Source organism: Hippopotamus amphibius, chromosome 2 (genome assembly GCF_030028045.1).
Source record: "Hippopotamus amphibius kiboko isolate mHipAmp2 chromosome 2, mHipAmp2.hap2, whole genome shotgun sequence".
Lineage (NCBI taxonomy): Eukaryota > Metazoa > Chordata > Mammalia > Artiodactyla > Hippopotamidae > Hippopotamus > Hippopotamus amphibius.
In genome coordinates, this window is record NC_080187.1 from 216,317,495 (window position 1) to 216,335,511 (window position 18,017).

At 38.8% G+C, this 18,017-nt stretch overlaps 1 protein-coding gene across 13 annotated transcripts in view; it reads left to right on the top strand.

The window, feature by feature from the left end:
- PEAK1 (pseudopodium enriched atypical kinase 1) overlaps nucleotides 1–18,017 on the top strand; it is a 272,370-nt gene that overhangs the window by 212,831 nt on the left and 41,522 nt on the right. For all 13 annotated transcript variants that reach the window (XM_057723460.1, XM_057723457.1, XM_057723463.1 and 10 more), the window contains one exon: nucleotides 17,582–17,775. In XM_057723460.1, the coding sequence (XP_057579443.1) occupies nucleotides 17,582–17,775 (194 nt within the window). The remainder of the gene's footprint in view (nucleotides 1–17,581; nucleotides 17,776–18,017) is intronic.

Sequence of the window (18,017 nt, forward strand, 5' to 3'; positions counted from 1 at the left end):
GTTGTGGCCCACAAGCTCCAGAGCGTGTGGGCTCAGTAGTTGCGGAGCGTGGGTTTAGTTGCCCTGCTGTATGTGGAATCTTAGTTTCCCGTCCCCTGCATTGGAAGGTGGATTCTTAACTACTGGATCACCAGGGAAGTCCTCTGTTTCATTGTTAATGAACATAATATCAAACAAAATTTTTATATTTTCACTTGTAATCATTCACATAAACATTTATGTTTAGGAAGCACAGGCTTTTTCTTTTTCATTTGTATTTTAAGCAAAATTAATGTACTGCCAATAAAAACAAGGAACCGTTATCCAAGTTTGTAGTAACAAATGGGATGATTTCCTTGTATCTCCTGTCCTTCTTATTCTTAGCAAAGATATGCCCTGAGTACTCCATTCATCTGATTCTGAGTCCTCCCTCTTGATTTACAGTGCGCCTTCTCTACCAGGCCTGGTCTCCTCCCAGCAAAGACAGAAAAATCTGATTCAGGGCAGATTCTCTCACCAGCTTTTCTTTAGAAAGGTGTAAATAAAAATGAGCACTTAATGCCTTCACTTTTTCTAGCAAAATGCCAGGAAACTTTATATATATTCTTTACAAAAATAAGCTTTTTACATACCTCCAACTAGTTGTCAAAATGCTAACAAGTTCCTATTTTCCTTAAATCCATGTAATAACAAAGCAAGTAGAATAGTGGTAATCTATTCCTGGGAAGAATAGTCTTGTCATTGGTAGTTGAAAGTAGATGATAGAATACTGCACTCCAGTAGTAATAAAACACATGTATTGCAGGTTGCTGTTTAGAAATGAAGCAATTTAAACAGCACATGGTTGGAGTTACCTGTGACGGAATGGCAGATAGTTCTTGCAGATCAATAAATGGCTTTACTCCTCATTAAGTATGGCTGTGGTGTATTTATCCACATCCTGAAAGGCAGAGTCAAGGAATAATTCGGCTTCTCTTCTGTGGAATGAGATTCTCTACTGTGGCTGCATGCCATTGAATATGGGTTTTGAGGGTAGCCTGGGCCCTTGGTATGCCAGACCTCTTACTCTACAGCTTATATTTTCACAGGTGTGTTTGTATATGGGCCAATCATATCTTCCAAAATTTATTAGTTTTTTATAGGTAACATCCATTTATCCAAATGATGCAGAGCATTTGCCGCACTTGTTGTCAAGTTGAACCACGCATCACAATAACTGGAGGGCTATTAAAACACAAATTGCTGGGCCCCGCCCCCAGAGTTTTTGATTCTGTGGGTGGAGTTGCGTCCTTGTCACAAGTTTCCAGGTGATGATGCTGACGCTTGTCCTGGGGCCACGCTTAGAGAACTGCTGGTCTTTCCACCATTCTAAAGAAATGTACTGAAGTCTAAGGAAAGCAATTTTGAGGTATTAAGATTTTCTTAGAGGCACATTGGAATTTTCATTTTTCATAATGTCCCAGACTAAGTAGAAAAAGAGGTATTAGTAGTAAATGGTTTTTTTTAACTTTTAGAAAGTTTAAAACTTGAATACTCATGCTGAAAAATATATACCATTTGCTTTTCCAATAGTTACTTCATTTACTTGGATACACCATTAGTATTTACTTGAAGCAACTTTGAGAGGAAAAACATTACTGTCAAATGTCAGCATTTGTGTTTCCAGCTTGATGGCAGTGTAATCATTAAATTAGCATCCCACGACTGGGAACACATTGCTGGCAGAAATGAAAATGCAAGTTTTTCTATAAGTAAATGAAGGTTCCAAATCTAAACGGTATATAAGGAATGAAAAATACTCTACTGAAGGCCAAACTCTAGGCTCTGAAAGATGAGGGACTTTGTCGAGCTTTGCTTCATGAGATGAGATTGTTACTAAGTTCATTTATTTGACTGTTCAGGTGACATAATATGAATATCTTAACTGTGCTGTATATGTACTATAGGGATAAGAAGGGGGAAAGATTACCACACTGCTGGAATCGTGGGCTTGGGTTTGACTTCAGCCTCAGCTGTCTGGTCCTTCGGTGTACAGTGCCTGCAACAATACCTATCTCATTGAATTGATTTGAGGATATAATAAGAAAACATGTAAAAGACTTATTAGCAGAGGGTCTGGCACATAGTGAGTGCTTAAAAACATTACTAGCCCCTCTGCCTTCAGTGTGATAAATGCCAAAACAATGTATGTTCAGAGTGGCACAGAAGGGCAAAAAAACAGTGCTTAAATCAGCTTAAAAGACATGAAATCAGCTTCTCAGAAATGAAATACAAACCATATCTTAAAAGACAAATAAGATTTTGCCAGCTGCCTGAGGAAGACACTGTAGGCAAAAGGAACAATACATGCAGAGTCACAGAGATGAGGATAGCAAACAGAAGCAGAAAAGGTGACTGGGAAAAGGTAACGGATGGACGAATATTCTCATGACGAGTAGAGGTTCTTCACATGTGGTCCATGCAAGGTCAGATAGTGACATGCGAGAGTCACCATTTTCATAACAATACTAAGACCTTATTTGTCTTTTTCACTGTGTTGACATTTGAACTGATGATGCGAAAGCAATAAGTGGGTGAAACTGCTTAGGTCTGCACCAATCAAAACCACGGCTCCATATGGTACTAGTAGTTTAAAAAAAAACAAACATCAGTTTCACTTAAGAATGTTTTTGATGAAGTGGTAAATTTTATTAAATCTCAACCCTTGTGTATATGTCTGTTTAAAATTTGTGTGATAAAATGAGAAGTACATAGAGAGTACTTACACTGCATACCAAAGTACGGTTGTCTCAAGGCAAAACACTTGCAAAATAGTTTGAGTTTCAAAATTTGAATTACAAAGCTGAACTAGCCCCTTTTTCATAGACTACCTTGAAAGAACAAGGGGCAGACCAGCTGTGGTTATTCAGACTTGGGTGTTTGGCAGATGCTTTCTTAAGAATGAACATAGTGAGCCTATTACTTCAAGGAAAGCAACTGACAGTATGTGTTGTCAGTGATAAAATTCACGCTTTCAAGGAAAAAAGAATTTTTGAAAACTTGTATCTGCTACCATGAGAGCTTTCTAATACTTAAACACTTTCTTCTGATGAGATTTGTGGTGGCGTTAGCAAAAAAGATTTTCTAAAATTATATAATGAAATGTGTCACCATTTGAAAGATCCACATGACTCAGTGAACCGGTTATTTCCAAATGATCCAGTGCAGGATGTTTCAAAACTGTGCGTGAGTAGAAGATCCAGTGAAACTGCAAGTTAGACCAGAGGATTTAATGTAACTGAGTATGAAAAGTTCATAGCTGTGGTTTCAGATTTCCACATTGCAAGTAACTTTTAAGAAACTATCACTTAGGAAGTTCTGGTATAGTACCAAAGAAGAATATCCACAATTATCTAGGAGACTGTTAATACTCCCTTTCCCACCTACTTATCTGGATGAGACCAGATTTTTTTTATATACTTTAACCAAAGCAGCATATCACACCAGATTGAATGCAGAGGCACGTATGAGAATTCAGCTGTCTTATATTAAGCCAGATATTAAAGAGATTTGAAAAAAATATTATTTTGGTTAATATTTAAAGGGTTTACTATTTTTTAATGAATCAATTATTTTTTAATTTTTCAGTTTTAATTTCTAATATAATAAATGTCCATAGATATAATCCACATAAACAAGAGCCCTTACAGTTCTCAATAATTTTTAAGAGAACAAAAAGTGTGAAAACTCCTGAGAGAGACTTTGAAGAGCTTTGCATGCTACATTGAAATGTTTGGTCTTTATGTTATAGATTTTGTAGGAGAAACAGTTTTTAAGGGGTAAAGTAGTGTGTTTTTTTTTTTTAAATAAAAATCTCTTCTGGCAGTAGTATTAAAAATGAACTGGAAGGGGAAAATATTGGTGACAGGGATACCAGTCCAGTTTTGGCTCAAGAATGTTTCTGTAGGCATCATTTCTATCCGGCTAGTCTGGATCAAGAGAAATTAATTTAGTGGTTGGTCTGTGACCAGGTGGGAATTTCTCCATTATTGTTTTTAGAAGCAGTAGTTTACCTACCATCTCTGCAACTCTTTGGTGTCCCTAGGACGGGGAATAATATTGCAGTAGTGAGAAAAATGCAAGCACTGGAGTCAGACAAAGATTTGAATTCTAATTGTACCACTGGTAGTTGTGTGACTTTTGACTTAACCTCTCTGAGCTGAGGTTTCCCAGCATGTACCATAGTGATGATAATACCTACTTTATAGAGATATTATGGGGATTAAATAGATATCTGTAAAGCATCTAGTGCAGTATCTAGCAATAGCAGTTGACCTCTTTACAAATTATTCTTAGGACATCAGAATTTAAAGTAATCTTTGTTTAATGCCCCCCCCCCCCATTCTGTTCTTAGAACAGCCAAGTGCTCTTTCTTAAATGTAAACCCAGTCATATCCCCACACTGAAGAAGGCCCTATGTATGTGACCTCTGTCTACCTGATTCATCTTACTTACCCTCTTGGTCATGTACCTCTGGTTATTCCACCTTGCTTTCTTTCTGAATGCCTTGTTTAAAATGTTGACCGTGAAATCGTTACCACAGTACCACCTTTTAATGGAGGACCACCTTTTAATGCCAAACCTATTCACTTTTCTCCATCTCTGCTTCTACCACATTTAATGGATACCATCTTAAAATAGTTCCTCTTATTTATTTTCTTTATTTTTTTTCATTTTTGGCCACACTGCAGATCTTATGGGATCTCAGTTCCCTGACCCGGAATTGAACCCCGGCCCTTGGCAGCGAGAGTGCAGAGTCCTAACCACTGGACCGCCAGGAAATTCTGCTCTTTTTATTTTAAACTTTTTTATGATAGAAAATTCTAAACATATACGAAAGTAGATAGATTCATAAAATGAACCACTGTTTACCCCAAAACCACACTTTAACAGTTATCAATGTATAGTCAATCTTGTTTCATGTATACCTCATCCCATTTCCCCCCATTATTTGGAAGCCAATACCAGCCATCATTCCATTTGTAAATATTTCAGTATGTATCTCTAAAAGATAAGAGTTTTTCTTCCCTTGTAGTCATATACCGAAAGTGTTCTTTAAACTTTAATGGCTAACAACCCCTGGCTAAACATCATCTGGTATCAAGATTTTAAATGTTATGTATATTCTTTTGACTCCCAAATTTATATCTCTGTTCCTGATCTCTTTTCCCACCATGATTCACATACAATTATCCACTTGATATCTCCACTTAAACATCAACTGGGCATTTGAAATGAAACATGTCCAAAACAGAACTCTTGATTTTTCCCTACAAATCTATTCTATCCTAAGCCTTCCCTTGTTAAATGGTCCCACCATCCATCTAGTTGCTCAGATTAGAAAACTAGGAGTCATCTTTGATTATTCTCTTCCGCTCATCCCCTACATCCAAAATATCACCAAGTTTTGTCAATTCAACCTCCAAAACATATCCCAAATCTAGTTACTTCTCTCCATCTCTGCTTCTACCACCCTGGTTCAAGCCACCATTCTCTCTTACCTGGTTTACTGAAGTGTTTTCCTAATTGATCTCCCTACCTAATCTCTTGCCCCTTCTAATCTAGTCTCTCTGAAACAGCCCTGTACTCTTTTTAAAATGCAGATCCCATTGTTTCAACACAGTGAAGGAAGTCCCTAAGTAATCTGACCTCTAACTACCGGTATAACCTGTCTCCTACGCACCGCCTTTCTCATGAACTTCTCACAATAGGAGTTTTCTTTCTGCTCTCCAGACTTGCTAGGCCTAATCCCTTTTTATCAGCTGTTCACTCTGTTTTGTATGCTTCTTTCAGGTCTTTGCATGGCTGGCTCCTTTTTATTCAGCTCTCAATTTAAATGTCACTCCAGAAAATTCTTCACTGGCCGCTCAATCATAAGAAACCGCACCCACACTCACATCACATCATCTTTTTTATTTTAGCTTTATTCACATGTTTATCACTTTTTTTAAAACTATTTTTATTTTAACTATTCCATCTTTGTTTCATTCTTCCCTTCTGGATTCAATACACTTCCTCCCAAAGTATACCCTTTTACTAGGCTTTTCGATAAAACTGGTGGTAAATTCTTGATTATTGACTAAAATCATATTTATTTCATAATTGGTAGGCAATATCTATTGTCAGTCATATACATGTCCTTAAAATTTTAGCTCAAGGGCCTTCCCTGGCAGTCCAGTGGTTAAGACTCAACATTTCCACTGCAGGGGGCATGGGTTCGATCCCCGGTCAGGGAACTAAGATCCCGCGTGCTACATGGCACGGCGCATAAAAGAAGAAAAACAGAAAAGAAAAAATTTAGCTCAAAGATTTTCTTTCAAATCAATTGGAAAAAGTCAATGACTAAGAAAATAACTGTAACTTGCCTAAAATAACTGTAACACTCTCAACCAAAATTCAGGATATCATTGCCCCCTGAATGGCCTCTTTTGACTAACCTTTCTAGCTCCACCGGCCCTGAACATCATGTTCCTAATTAGTAAAGACCCCTACCATGTACCCCTGGATACCATATAAGTCCAGTTACTCTAGGACTCCCAGAACCGTTTCAGGAATCGAGCTATGCCTCACACTGCTGGGATTCTGTTCAAACCTCAGCCAACTTCTGTTTTGGATAGGCAGATTAGATTTGGCCCACCTTTGCTCCCTTAGGAATGCTAGTCATCTGTATAAGCCTTCTTATACCCTTCCAAGACCTTTTTGATCTTCTTAGAGCCCTTAGAACTCAGCTATATTCCTAAATAATCCAGGAGTCAATCCTTGGAGACCCTCTAATCCTCTCCAGGGTTCAGTGGTCTAGACCAGGAATTGGCAAACTATGATCTGTGGGCCAAATCTGACCTTTCACCTGTTTCTATAAATGAAGTTTTATTGGAAAACAACCACACTCATTTTTTTACATGTTATCTATTGCTGCTTTTGCACCAGAACAGCAGGGTTGAATAGTTGCAACAGACACCATATGGCCTGTAAAGCCTAGAATATTTACTATCTAACCCTTCACAGAAAAGTTGCTGACCCCTGGACTAACCTATAACATCTGATTTGTCTGTAGTCATCAGGCATGTTAGTGGCCTATAGCCATTCTGGCCAAACACTAAACAGGTTTGCTACTCACTAAAGTAACCAGAGTCTGAGTCTCTTTATATACATGTGTGTATGCACATCGAGTATGAAAGTCCAAACAATTCTTAGATTATGGTACAATGTGATGTCCTTCTCTCTGGAAAGTGCAGCTAGAAGATTGAATTGTTTTTTTTAATGTTTATGTTGCAGTTATATTTCTGTCTCTTTTTTTTTGTATGTACAATCTTTTTTTAAAAAAAATTTATGAACACTTTTTTTAATTGCAGTATAGTTGATTTACAGTGTTATATTAGTTTCAGGTGTGCTCCAGTTATATCTTAATTTGCATTATCTCTACTCTTTGCTAAGAGAACCTGTCAAAGTCATCTTTTCATACTTAGGACGAAACTGGCCTCGAAGATCAATTGATATTCCTGTTTCTCATGAAGAAAAAAAATTGGAGACAGAAGCTGAAAGTAGCTGCTTGTTCTCCTGATCATATGTTCTTTGCTCTAAAGGAACTTCTGGACTATTAGCATTTGTAAAGATGACATCTACATTTGCTGACATATTTTTCCTAAAGTTTAGATGAGTTCATTAAGTCCTTACTATTGAATTTTTAAATAATCCTCTTTTTAGGGAAAACTGATAAATATATCACTTTATTGTAGTCATAGAATGATGCCAAATGGCTTTGGGGTGGTCTTCAGATAGCTTTATGTTCCTTTCCCTTTTGGGAGGTGATTAAAAATCCAGAGAAGTAAACTGACTTGTTTAGACTCTCATAATGAATGAATTCCAAAGTGAAGAATCAGACTGAGAGTTCCTCTACTTATTGGGTCAGTTTTGTTTCCTTGTTCACTTGATGGATCTGAAGTTAAATACCAGTGTCCTGTTATATAATTCTTAATTTTCATTCACGTTATTTCACTTGTCCCAGTATCTCTGACAGTGCACCCTTCCTATTTTATAGGAAATTGAAACAGAGAGGCTCATTGACAGTCCCAGGGCCACTCTGCAAGTAGGTGTCAGAGCCAGACTCTGACTTCAGAGATGATTGGCCTCTTAGTAATTTTTGTTGCACTCTTTTGGTGATTGTTGAATCTGTTGGTACCTACCATGTCTTTTATAAAGGCAGCCTGAGTGCAAGAAGGCATGTTTGTGACCACCAAGGGCCACAGTGATATGTACTGATTCATTGACCTGTCAAGCACTCTTAAAGCACTCAACATTGGCACAGTTGTTCACTCTCTTCAAAGCACTTGATGTAAATTTCCTAGTTAATACGTACTCCTGTAAATGTCACTACACCCATTTTATAGATGAATAATGGGAGACATGGGCAGAGTAGCATTGGTGGCAGAGCTAAAAATTAAATTTGAGTTTCTAATTTCTAGGCCTTTATTCAGACCTCTAGACCACAGTTTCAGTCAGTGATTATTTAATATAGCTGCGGTAGAGTATTGATTAGCGTCGTCAGGTGATATTTAAAGGTTTAATTCCAGGACAAGCAGTTTCTCTTCATATGGTGCATCTATGATGGTGATTTGCTAATAGCAGGGAGAAAGGCTTGCCTGAAAAGAGCAAAGTGATGATAGCAGCGCACACTGATGAGCTCCCCACACCAGCTCCTAGTTATCAGGGAGAGAAGCAGGCTCAAGAGTCAGCTGTTGGCCTTCCCGTGCTGCTGGCGCAGGGAGAAGCTCCACCGGCATCAAGGAAGGTGTTCTGTTCCTCTGACTTCCTCGTTGGGGAGAGGAACCCCGCTTTGGATGCTCCACATTGGAACCCGTCCCAATTCCATTGTCCATCGTGATATAGGCAGAAATTTTGCTGGGAGGAGTGTAGATACAGATCCTGGTACTATACTCTAGTGCCTTGCTGCCCAGATCCCACCTGATTTGATTTCTTCAACACCAGTTTACTGAGTGCTTTCTGTGATCCTCATTCCCTGTTGCCTTAGCTCAGGTTCCGTAGCAAAATACCACAGATGGGTGGCTTAAACACAGAAGTTTATTTTCTCACAGTTCTGGAGGCCAGAATTCCAAGATTAAATTTCCAACTGTTTTGATTTCTGGTGAGGGCTCTCTTTCTGACTTGATGGCCACTTTCTCATTACGTCCTCCCTTTCCTCCATAACATGTAGAGAGAGAAAAACCAAGCTCTCTGGTGCCTCTTCTTAAAAGGACACAAATCCTGTCTGATAGGGCCCCATCCTTATAATAACCTCATTTAATATTAATTATTTCCTTAGAGGCCCCATCTCCAACTACAGCCACAATGGGGGTTCGGGTTTCCACATGAGAATTTGAAAGGGACAGAAACAGTCCATAACATCTGCCATAGGTGTTCAGAGAAGGAAGAGTCCCCATGGACAGTAAGGTGTCACGAGCAATGTGAGATGTGAATAGTCTTTAATGACTGGCTGAGTTTGGCATAGATGGAAAGAAGAAGGAAGGCAGTTCTAGGAAGGGAAAGTAGGTACAGCAGAGAAGTAGAATATGGTGTGTCCAAGGGACAGGGAGTTATAATGTAAATACATCGTCTGGAGCTGAAGGATTGAGTCTCAGAAAGTTTGAAATAATGATAAAAACACACGCTGCAGCCTCATGGTGAAGGGCTTTGAAGTCCTGCAGGTAGTCGGGACCTGACCTCGACAGGTCACGAGGATCTACCGCTGATGTAGAATGGAGGAGCAGCAGAACAAAAGAGATTTTGAGAAGAGTCCCCTGGCAGGGTAGATAGAAGGTACAGGTGTAGAAGGTACAGGTCTGTCTTGGCACAGCTTTTTTGGTCATAGAGGCCTGCCTTTTGTGTTCACCTCTGTCCTTTGTTGATACAAAGCACTGAGACAGTGCTGCGTGTTGGAAGACTTGACTGGTGTCACAGAGGCCATTTCCTGTTTTCAGAGTGGTCTTCATCCAGCCAGCCCTTCTTATAAAAATCATAAATGTCATACTAGACCATTTCCTTATATCCTAACATTTTGCGAGTTTGCATAATTGTATTCTAAGAATAAACCTCAGAAGGTAAGGATTGGCCCCAAAGCACTCCCTCCCTTTTTTAATAGCCCGTTATGAATCTCTCATCTGTGACTACTTAAATTATTTTATTTCCCTGTTCAGCCATATCATTTCTGAGCAATGATGCTCCTTTACTTAAAATTTTCCTCCTCACTTCTTACACTTTACTTTTTTTATACTTAATTTCCCTCTTCTTTCTGCAGAAAGGGAGGTGGTAAAAAATAGTTTCTCAAATTGTGGCCCTAGGACCAAACTGCATGGGAATACTTGGGGTATTTGTATAAATGCAGGTTCCTGGGTCATACCCCAGAGCTCTAAAATCAGTCCCTGGAGGTGGGGGCTGCAAATCTGCATGTTTAACAAGGTAATTCTTAGACACGTTGAAATCTGATAACAGTTGGCATAATATATTAGAACACAGGCTTTGAAGTCAGTCAGACTTGGATTTGAACCCTGCTTTCACCACTTATTAGCTCTGTCATCTGCAACAAGTTACTTGAGCTCTGCTTCTTAGTTTCCTCATCTGTAAACTGAGAGGCAGAATAATGTAGCTGTTTAGAGCACAGACTAGAGCTGAAGTGCTGGGTTTGAATCTCAGCTCCACCAGGTACTAGCTGTGTTACCTGAGACAAATAACTTAACCACTCTGGGCTTAATATTTCTTCACTTGTAAAACAGAGATAATAACCTTGTATAGCTTAAAAGAATTAATGTTGTGTTAGAAGGGAGGGCAGGGGAAGGGATTTTTATACCCCCAGGGTATATTTGCCAATGTCTGGAAACTTTTGGTTGTCATAACTTGAGCAGCAGAGAGTGATTCCAACACACTGGATAGAGGGTAAGAGATGTTAGTGTGATCCTTCTATGCACAGGACAGTCCTCCACGACAAAGAATTATCTGGACCACAATGTCAATAGTGCCACTTTTGAGAAACATGGCTTAGAACGGGAATATGATAAGCACGATGTAGGTTTTGGCTACTGTTGTCATTTGCTGTTATGGGAAGAACAACCCTTACTCAGAGTATTATTGTTGGGATATATGTATTTAAGCACACTGTACTTAGCAGTCAACAGATGTGGAGGTAGTGGTGGTGATTAGTATCAGCGAAGCCAAATATCTATAAACACAGTCTTTCTATACTAGAGCAGCTCCCATTTAAATAAATCCTTTTGCAGCATGAATAATGACTTTGTTTAGAATTTTTCAAAAGAACACATCTGTAATCATTAATACCCCACATTTCAATAATAGCTTATTTCTTTTCAAAACATTTCTACTTCTTTACCTTCATAATCAAGCATTTACTGTTGAATCTTTACCATGCACCAGGGCTTACCTGACGGTACCAGCGTCGTGGGAAGAACGCAGATGTTAGCGATGCATAGCGTCGAATTCAGATCCTGACTCTGTCCCCTAAGTACACACATAACCTTAGACAATTCATTTCACCTTTTTCAATGTCAGTTTCCCTGTCTGTAAAGTGAGAATAATAGCCTTTACCTCTTCAGGTGTTTTTGTGAGTTAGACCGAAAAGTGTGCAGCTTGTGCAGTGTAGAGTAGGAGTAGGTTCTGAGCAGTGTTGTTTCCCATTCCCTCCCTACATCCATTCCCTCAGCAAGCCTGCATGTTTCGGAGAGTTTAGTGTACATAATCATGTCTCTCCTCTGACTCAAAGGGCAGACGGGCCATTGAGGGAGATAAGAGGAAGTTGGGAAAAGGTGCAGTGACTTGCTTCTCCAGTGCTTCTGGGCATGTGGAAAAAGTCCAGGACTTGAAAATGACTATTCTGTATCCTCCTGTTAGAGATGGCCTTGCCTTTCCAGGAAATAAACATCAATATCTGACCCCATTCTTTAGAAGTGAGCTGAGGCCAAATGGTGATGCTCAGAAGCTCCTCCCACACCTCTGTTGTTGAGAAAGACAGCCCTATTCTACTGCTCTTTTCCAAGATCAATTTATCTTTTCTGTTAATTTGTACAGATGCCTTTCTGACTTTGTATTTCAAAGGATTTTAAAACCGTAATTTTTCTTAGTATTATGAGGGTGACAGTGATTTACAGTGGCCTGTGTTTTTATCTACTTTGCTGTCTTGCAGTTTGGTGCCTTGAAGACTTTTAATTTGCTATTCACATTTGTTAAAGAAAAAAAACAGTGAAACTGTGCAGTGTCTGGAAATTAGAGTCTATTCAAGACCTTGCACATGGCTGCCAGTCTTCCCCATCCCAAGACCTGGCCACTTCATTCACACCAGGAAGAGCTACCTTTGTCTGACCAGACTTATGTTAGAGGTATTAGCAAGAACTCATCAAATCTCAGTTAAAGGTTAATCTCAGTTCAGGATAAGAAGTTTGAAGTTTTCAGTTAAAGACTACAGAAGGCTTAGTGGAAAACTGGAAACACTGAGATAGTGATCAATGGACATAACACTTTTCTACAGAGAATAATAGCAGTAGTTGGAAAGTGTAGCAAAATCAAGTTGATGGCCTGGAAACTAAGATAGGATTAAGAAATGTCATATTGCTGGGGGTTCCTAGAGGTAGAGAGACAGAAAGAAACAGAGTTTTTCCCCCTTTCAATAGATAAACACTATGGGATTCGATAACTTCGAACGTTCCTCTTCATGTCAATTCACATCCCATTTCTGCAAAGGTCCATCGTCCCCAGCAACTCCAGAAATAAGCAGCTTTGGAAACCAGTAATAAAACCATGAAGTGCTGTTTCTGATGTGCTTTGATCTGGTTTTTAGGAGTAAAAGGAGGTTTTTTAAAAAATCACACATTTGCTTATTGGCTGTCTTGGGCAACTAAAGACAGATGCAGCTGCTGAAGAGAGCTGGCAAATAGAAATTTAGAATACCATTTGCCCCAAGAGGCAAATGTTCTCTATAGAAGCCTGATTTCATTTACTGTCCCTTCTGAAGCTGAATGAAGGTGGTTGAATTTGAAGATAAAGTTGAACTGAAATTGTGGAAATACTTGGATACATAAAGGCCTTTAATCTCTTCTAATGTGGCATTTGATTTTCCTTTTTAAAAAGTATATTCAGACGTTAACAGAATTTCTACAAAAAATCTGCCTTGAACGAATTTGCCAAGGAAAAAAAAAGGGGATTATTTCATTTGATGGTGTAATGATTAATCCTACCACCTGGGTAAGCCGAGTGAGCTTCCCGCAGGAGATTGCTTCTGCAGCTTTGAATTATGTATGAATATTGCAGACTGATGAGACATAACCTTACCAAGGGATTCATTTGTATTACAGACAAATCTGTAACAATGTTACCATTTCCTTTGAACACCTTAAATTCATCGTCCATGTTCGGAAGATGAGATGTGTCTTTGTGGAGACTGCGACATGATTTTTTTAAGTGTCAGGTCAGACGTTACCAAATCTCACTCAAAAACTGGTCATTATTGAAAAGTTGGTCAAAGTTTGAGGTACAAGGAAATGTGTGTTATCTTCCATTCTGAAAGCAGAACGAATGCTCAGGGTCCAGGAAAAGAGCAGGCGAAGTCAGGGTTTGACCCAGCCTGATGACCGAGGACCTAGATGTCAACACCGTAGTTGTTGCAGATATCCTACACTGCATTACAGAACTAGGCATCGTTTCAACCTGAATTTAAATAGCAGGAATAGAAAAGCCATAAGTTCCTCTCTGTGGGCCATTTATCAGTTAACAGTTCTGTTTTATAATAATGAATATCAACTTGTACCTATCCTGAAAAACATCTAGTTACCCTCATCATTATTTGCTATTTCAAGACATGTGCTAAGATATACTGTATTAGAAATCCTAGTAGACGTCTTGTAATTTCATTTTAAAGAATTTTTTTTACCATCTATCTCATGGATGAAATGGGGGAGACTTTCATTCTCTCCATTATCTCCCTCCTGATGCCATCTAGTTTTTATAGAAGATCAAAGTAATAAGGAAACAGAACCTGGGTTCTCTGATTCCTATTTTGGTGTTTTCTCCCTTATATTAAACATTTCCCAATGAAATGTCAGTGGTGAACCACTTTGTTGGGAGATAAAGCCTGTATTTGGAAAGTGTCATGTTACTATTTGGGAGGGTTTTATGATTTTATATCTAAATATGAAACATTAAAAAATCAGTGGTCAAAAATTATATTCCCTTATAAAATTAATATGCCTAAGATAAATTAATTGTAAGATTTTACTTCCTTTTTCCTTCCTGGACGATTTGTCTGTTTATACATAGTGACTGAATCACCTTCTCCGATGCTGTTCTTGATTCTTTTTAATTTTTGAATCACAGCATGTTACCACAGCTAAGCTTGAACTCTCAAAACCTCTTCCTTTCCCCTTTTCTGTCTCTTTTACCATTTTAATTATACAAAGAGCTGTTCTTCCCTCAAGCATCAAGACATGACATATCATTGATGCATTTTTAAAAATTCTTCCTTTTAGACCCTGCTGTCACTGTAAATGCAGATTAAACGTCTTAGCACTCATTTGCAAATCCATGTGATTTAATTTTCATCAGCTCTTTTGCATAGTTCTTTATAGTTGATAATTGTTTTAATTGGTGATATAGTATACCAGTGCACTTATTTAAAATGTGCTTGTGAAAACTGACCTTTGTGTAGAATATAAGCTGTGCTACCCTGGTCCTCAAAGAGTTAATAAAACTAGCTTTCACTTTGCTTAGCTTCCCAGAGGTAATTTGGCTCATTTCCTAGACCAAGCCCCTAAGGTAAAGGTCAAGGTGCAGTGGGTTATATTAAGGTGCAGAATTCGAGCCTCTTATATCTTGCCCAACTTGTAGTCCTCCAGAACTCAGTTGGAGCTATGGTTCGTCAGAACTTCAGAACATGATTAACAGGCTGAAGAAGGCCCTGTAGAATTTCCTTTAATGGGGAATTGTATGAGTGAGTACAGTGGGTGAGTCTTTAATGTTTCTTGCTTTTTAGCATCCGCATTTTGTTTCAAGAGCCCGTTAAGAGTACAGAGCTATGTTTCATGCATCAGTATGTGGAAACAGACCCAGGGAATTCTTCACGGGTTAATAGCAGCACCTCTTTCTTGTAGTTTTTACAGTAGGCTTAATGTAAATAGCCCATTCCCTGGGAGGAAAACAGACAAGCGTGGGTGGAGTCATGGTTTCTGAACCAGCCTTCACCAGTCATTTTTGACAAATGGGAAAGAGAGCTCCCTTTTAATAATAACAGTGAGATTGGGGGAAGTAAGAGAAAAGGCAGGAGCAAGCCTGCAGAGGTTAGGAGCCTAAAAACACTTTTTTAAAAACCTCTCAGTTTGGCTCTAGAATAAGAAGAGGGTGTCTGAAAGTTTAATGTTTTTCCTGTCAGAGGGGGGGTGATATTTTTTAATCACTTCATATTTATTACTTTGAAATTTAAAATGGCTTATATTAACTTTAGCCCAGCAAAGATCATTTTCCCTCTCCTGAAGCATGTTGATAACTACTCAGCAATCTACAGTCTTGACCCTAAGTGGCATCTGAGAGTGTCTCAGAAGTGTCACCTTGCTTTTCTTCGCTAATGTGTGGAAGTAGAGCCCTCTTGTTACCTTGATTTTATGATGCCTCATATTATGAGAAACTAGCTTTGTTTTGGGTTGATAACCTAAGGCATGAAGAAGAGACAGCATGCTGTGCCACATGAGGCCTCCTTTACATAAACCACCCTGAAGACTGCTAGTGAACTGATTCCTTCCCACCTCACCCTATCCTCAAGAGCCAGATCCCATAATGGTACCTCCCACTCATTGCTTACTCTTAGTATAGAGAGACCTCTGGCTCTGCCAGCTCTGAAAGCATATTTTTGAAGTTGTATATCCAGCAGACTTCAAGCCTTATTTTTCTGTTCAGGCACATGCATAATTTCCGTAATGAAAGACAGATAAGAAAGCACTCCGCCTTCAGATCTCCTCCTTCAAATCCACAGGTGATGTGTGTTCTGATGACACATGATCAAACAAAGTACCTCTTTTAAAGAAACTTGTAAATGTCACCATGACTCACTGCCTTTTGAAAATCCAGAAATAACATGTAACAGTATATAAGATGTTTCCTTTCCTTCTTTCTCTTTGTCCATTAAAAAACAAAACAAAACAACAAAAAACAAACCAGGAGGAAAAGCTGGTGAGTGTGTTACAGTCTAGGAATACTTTTAGTAGTTAAAATACTAAATACTTCTTAGGCATTAAAGGTGCCTAATTTTGAATTTATTTCATTGACCAGCCCAATGAGATTTTCTAACTAGGCCAGTTTTCGCCACGGACATATAATAATCATTCCATCCCTTTGTACTTTATAGCAACAGAATTGACAATTCAGGCGGGGTGGGATGTAGGGAAGACTGGAGGAGATAGCTATAAGCAAATGAGCAGGCAGCAGTAAAACAAGATCGGGAAACACAGAGCATTATGGATGACCGTCCTCTGGTATGTGACCAATGGGCTGCTTCAGATTCATTTTAATAGATAAGATTAACTAGAGTACAGAACTTTCTTTTCCATTTGCCTTGCCTGCTGCATGCTTATAGGCAAAGGCTGATGCTTCAGTGCCCTCTTGGCAACAAGGCTTCCTGGGGCAGTTTACCTAAGATAATTGCCTTACTTTCTTATTGAAATCTCAACTTTATTCCTGATCCTTTACTAAATACTTTCGTAAATACTTTAGTGTGTAGTAAATACTGTATAGTAAATAAATACTATAAAGTATTTCATATTTATTACAGTATTATAGCACAGTCCACCCTTTTTGTTTGTGAGTTCCATGTGAGTTCCACATCCACGGATTCAGTCAACCATGGATTGAAAATATTAGGGGGAAAAAGTTCCAGTAAGTTCCAAAAAGCAAAACTTGAATTTGCTGTGCACCAGCCACTACTTACATAGCATTCGCATTGTATTTACAGCTATTTACATAGTATTTATATTGTATTGGATATCATTTTAAGTAATCTAGAGTTGATTTTAAAGTATATGGGAGGATGTGTGTAGGTTATATGCAGATTCTACAGCCATTTTATATAAGGGACTTGAGCGGATTTTGGTATCCTGTGGGGGGGTCCTAGAACCAGTCCCTTTCGGATACCAAGGGATGACTGTACTATAGTATGGTAAATATAGTAAATATGCTAAATACTTTCTTAAATACTTGAGTATATTAGTCTTTAACCAGTTAAGCATTCAGTTCCCTCCTCCCTACTACCTAAAAAAAAGTTCTATTCCTTACCTGTTATTCTCAGACTTCCCTCTGAGCCTGCTATACCTCCTCTACCAAATATGATGAATCAAGATAGATAGAAGTATCAGCCTGCATGAGAGACTTCCTTATATTCAGACCAGTATGTTGGGGTTTATGACCCATTGCTGTGACTACAGGGCTAGTTATTTACATTTATGGCAAGTATGTGCCTTCCATAAATCTAAATTTTAGCAAAGATCTTTGAATGCCAGTGTGATGGTAGTCTGATTTGTTTCAGTCACGTGACCCATGAAGTGACAGAGGATTTTTCTTCTCGGGATCCAAGAACTGTTGTTGTGAAGCAAGATGGCGGGGGCTGCACCTCAGTCACACCAGCATTGCCCCTACCTGAACTGGAAAGGGAAGAGGAAAAAGAAGGCATGTCAGATCCTATGGACCTGAATCCCTGTAGTGCAACATACAGCAACTTAGGTAAGTGCAAATGTCATATAAACTTTGCCTTTTTATGTACTAGCCTAATGTTCTGTTTCCCTGGAGAGATGGTTTTTATTGTTTCATGCTGCAAAAGTTGGGAATTGGAGTTATAAGTTTTAACTCACATCATCAGAAAATGTCCTGTATTTAATACATATTAGGCGTGTATTAAACAAGCACCTGTTACCGTGAGTCCTGTGCCACGTGCTAGGAGTCTTACATGGTCTCTACCTTGAGAG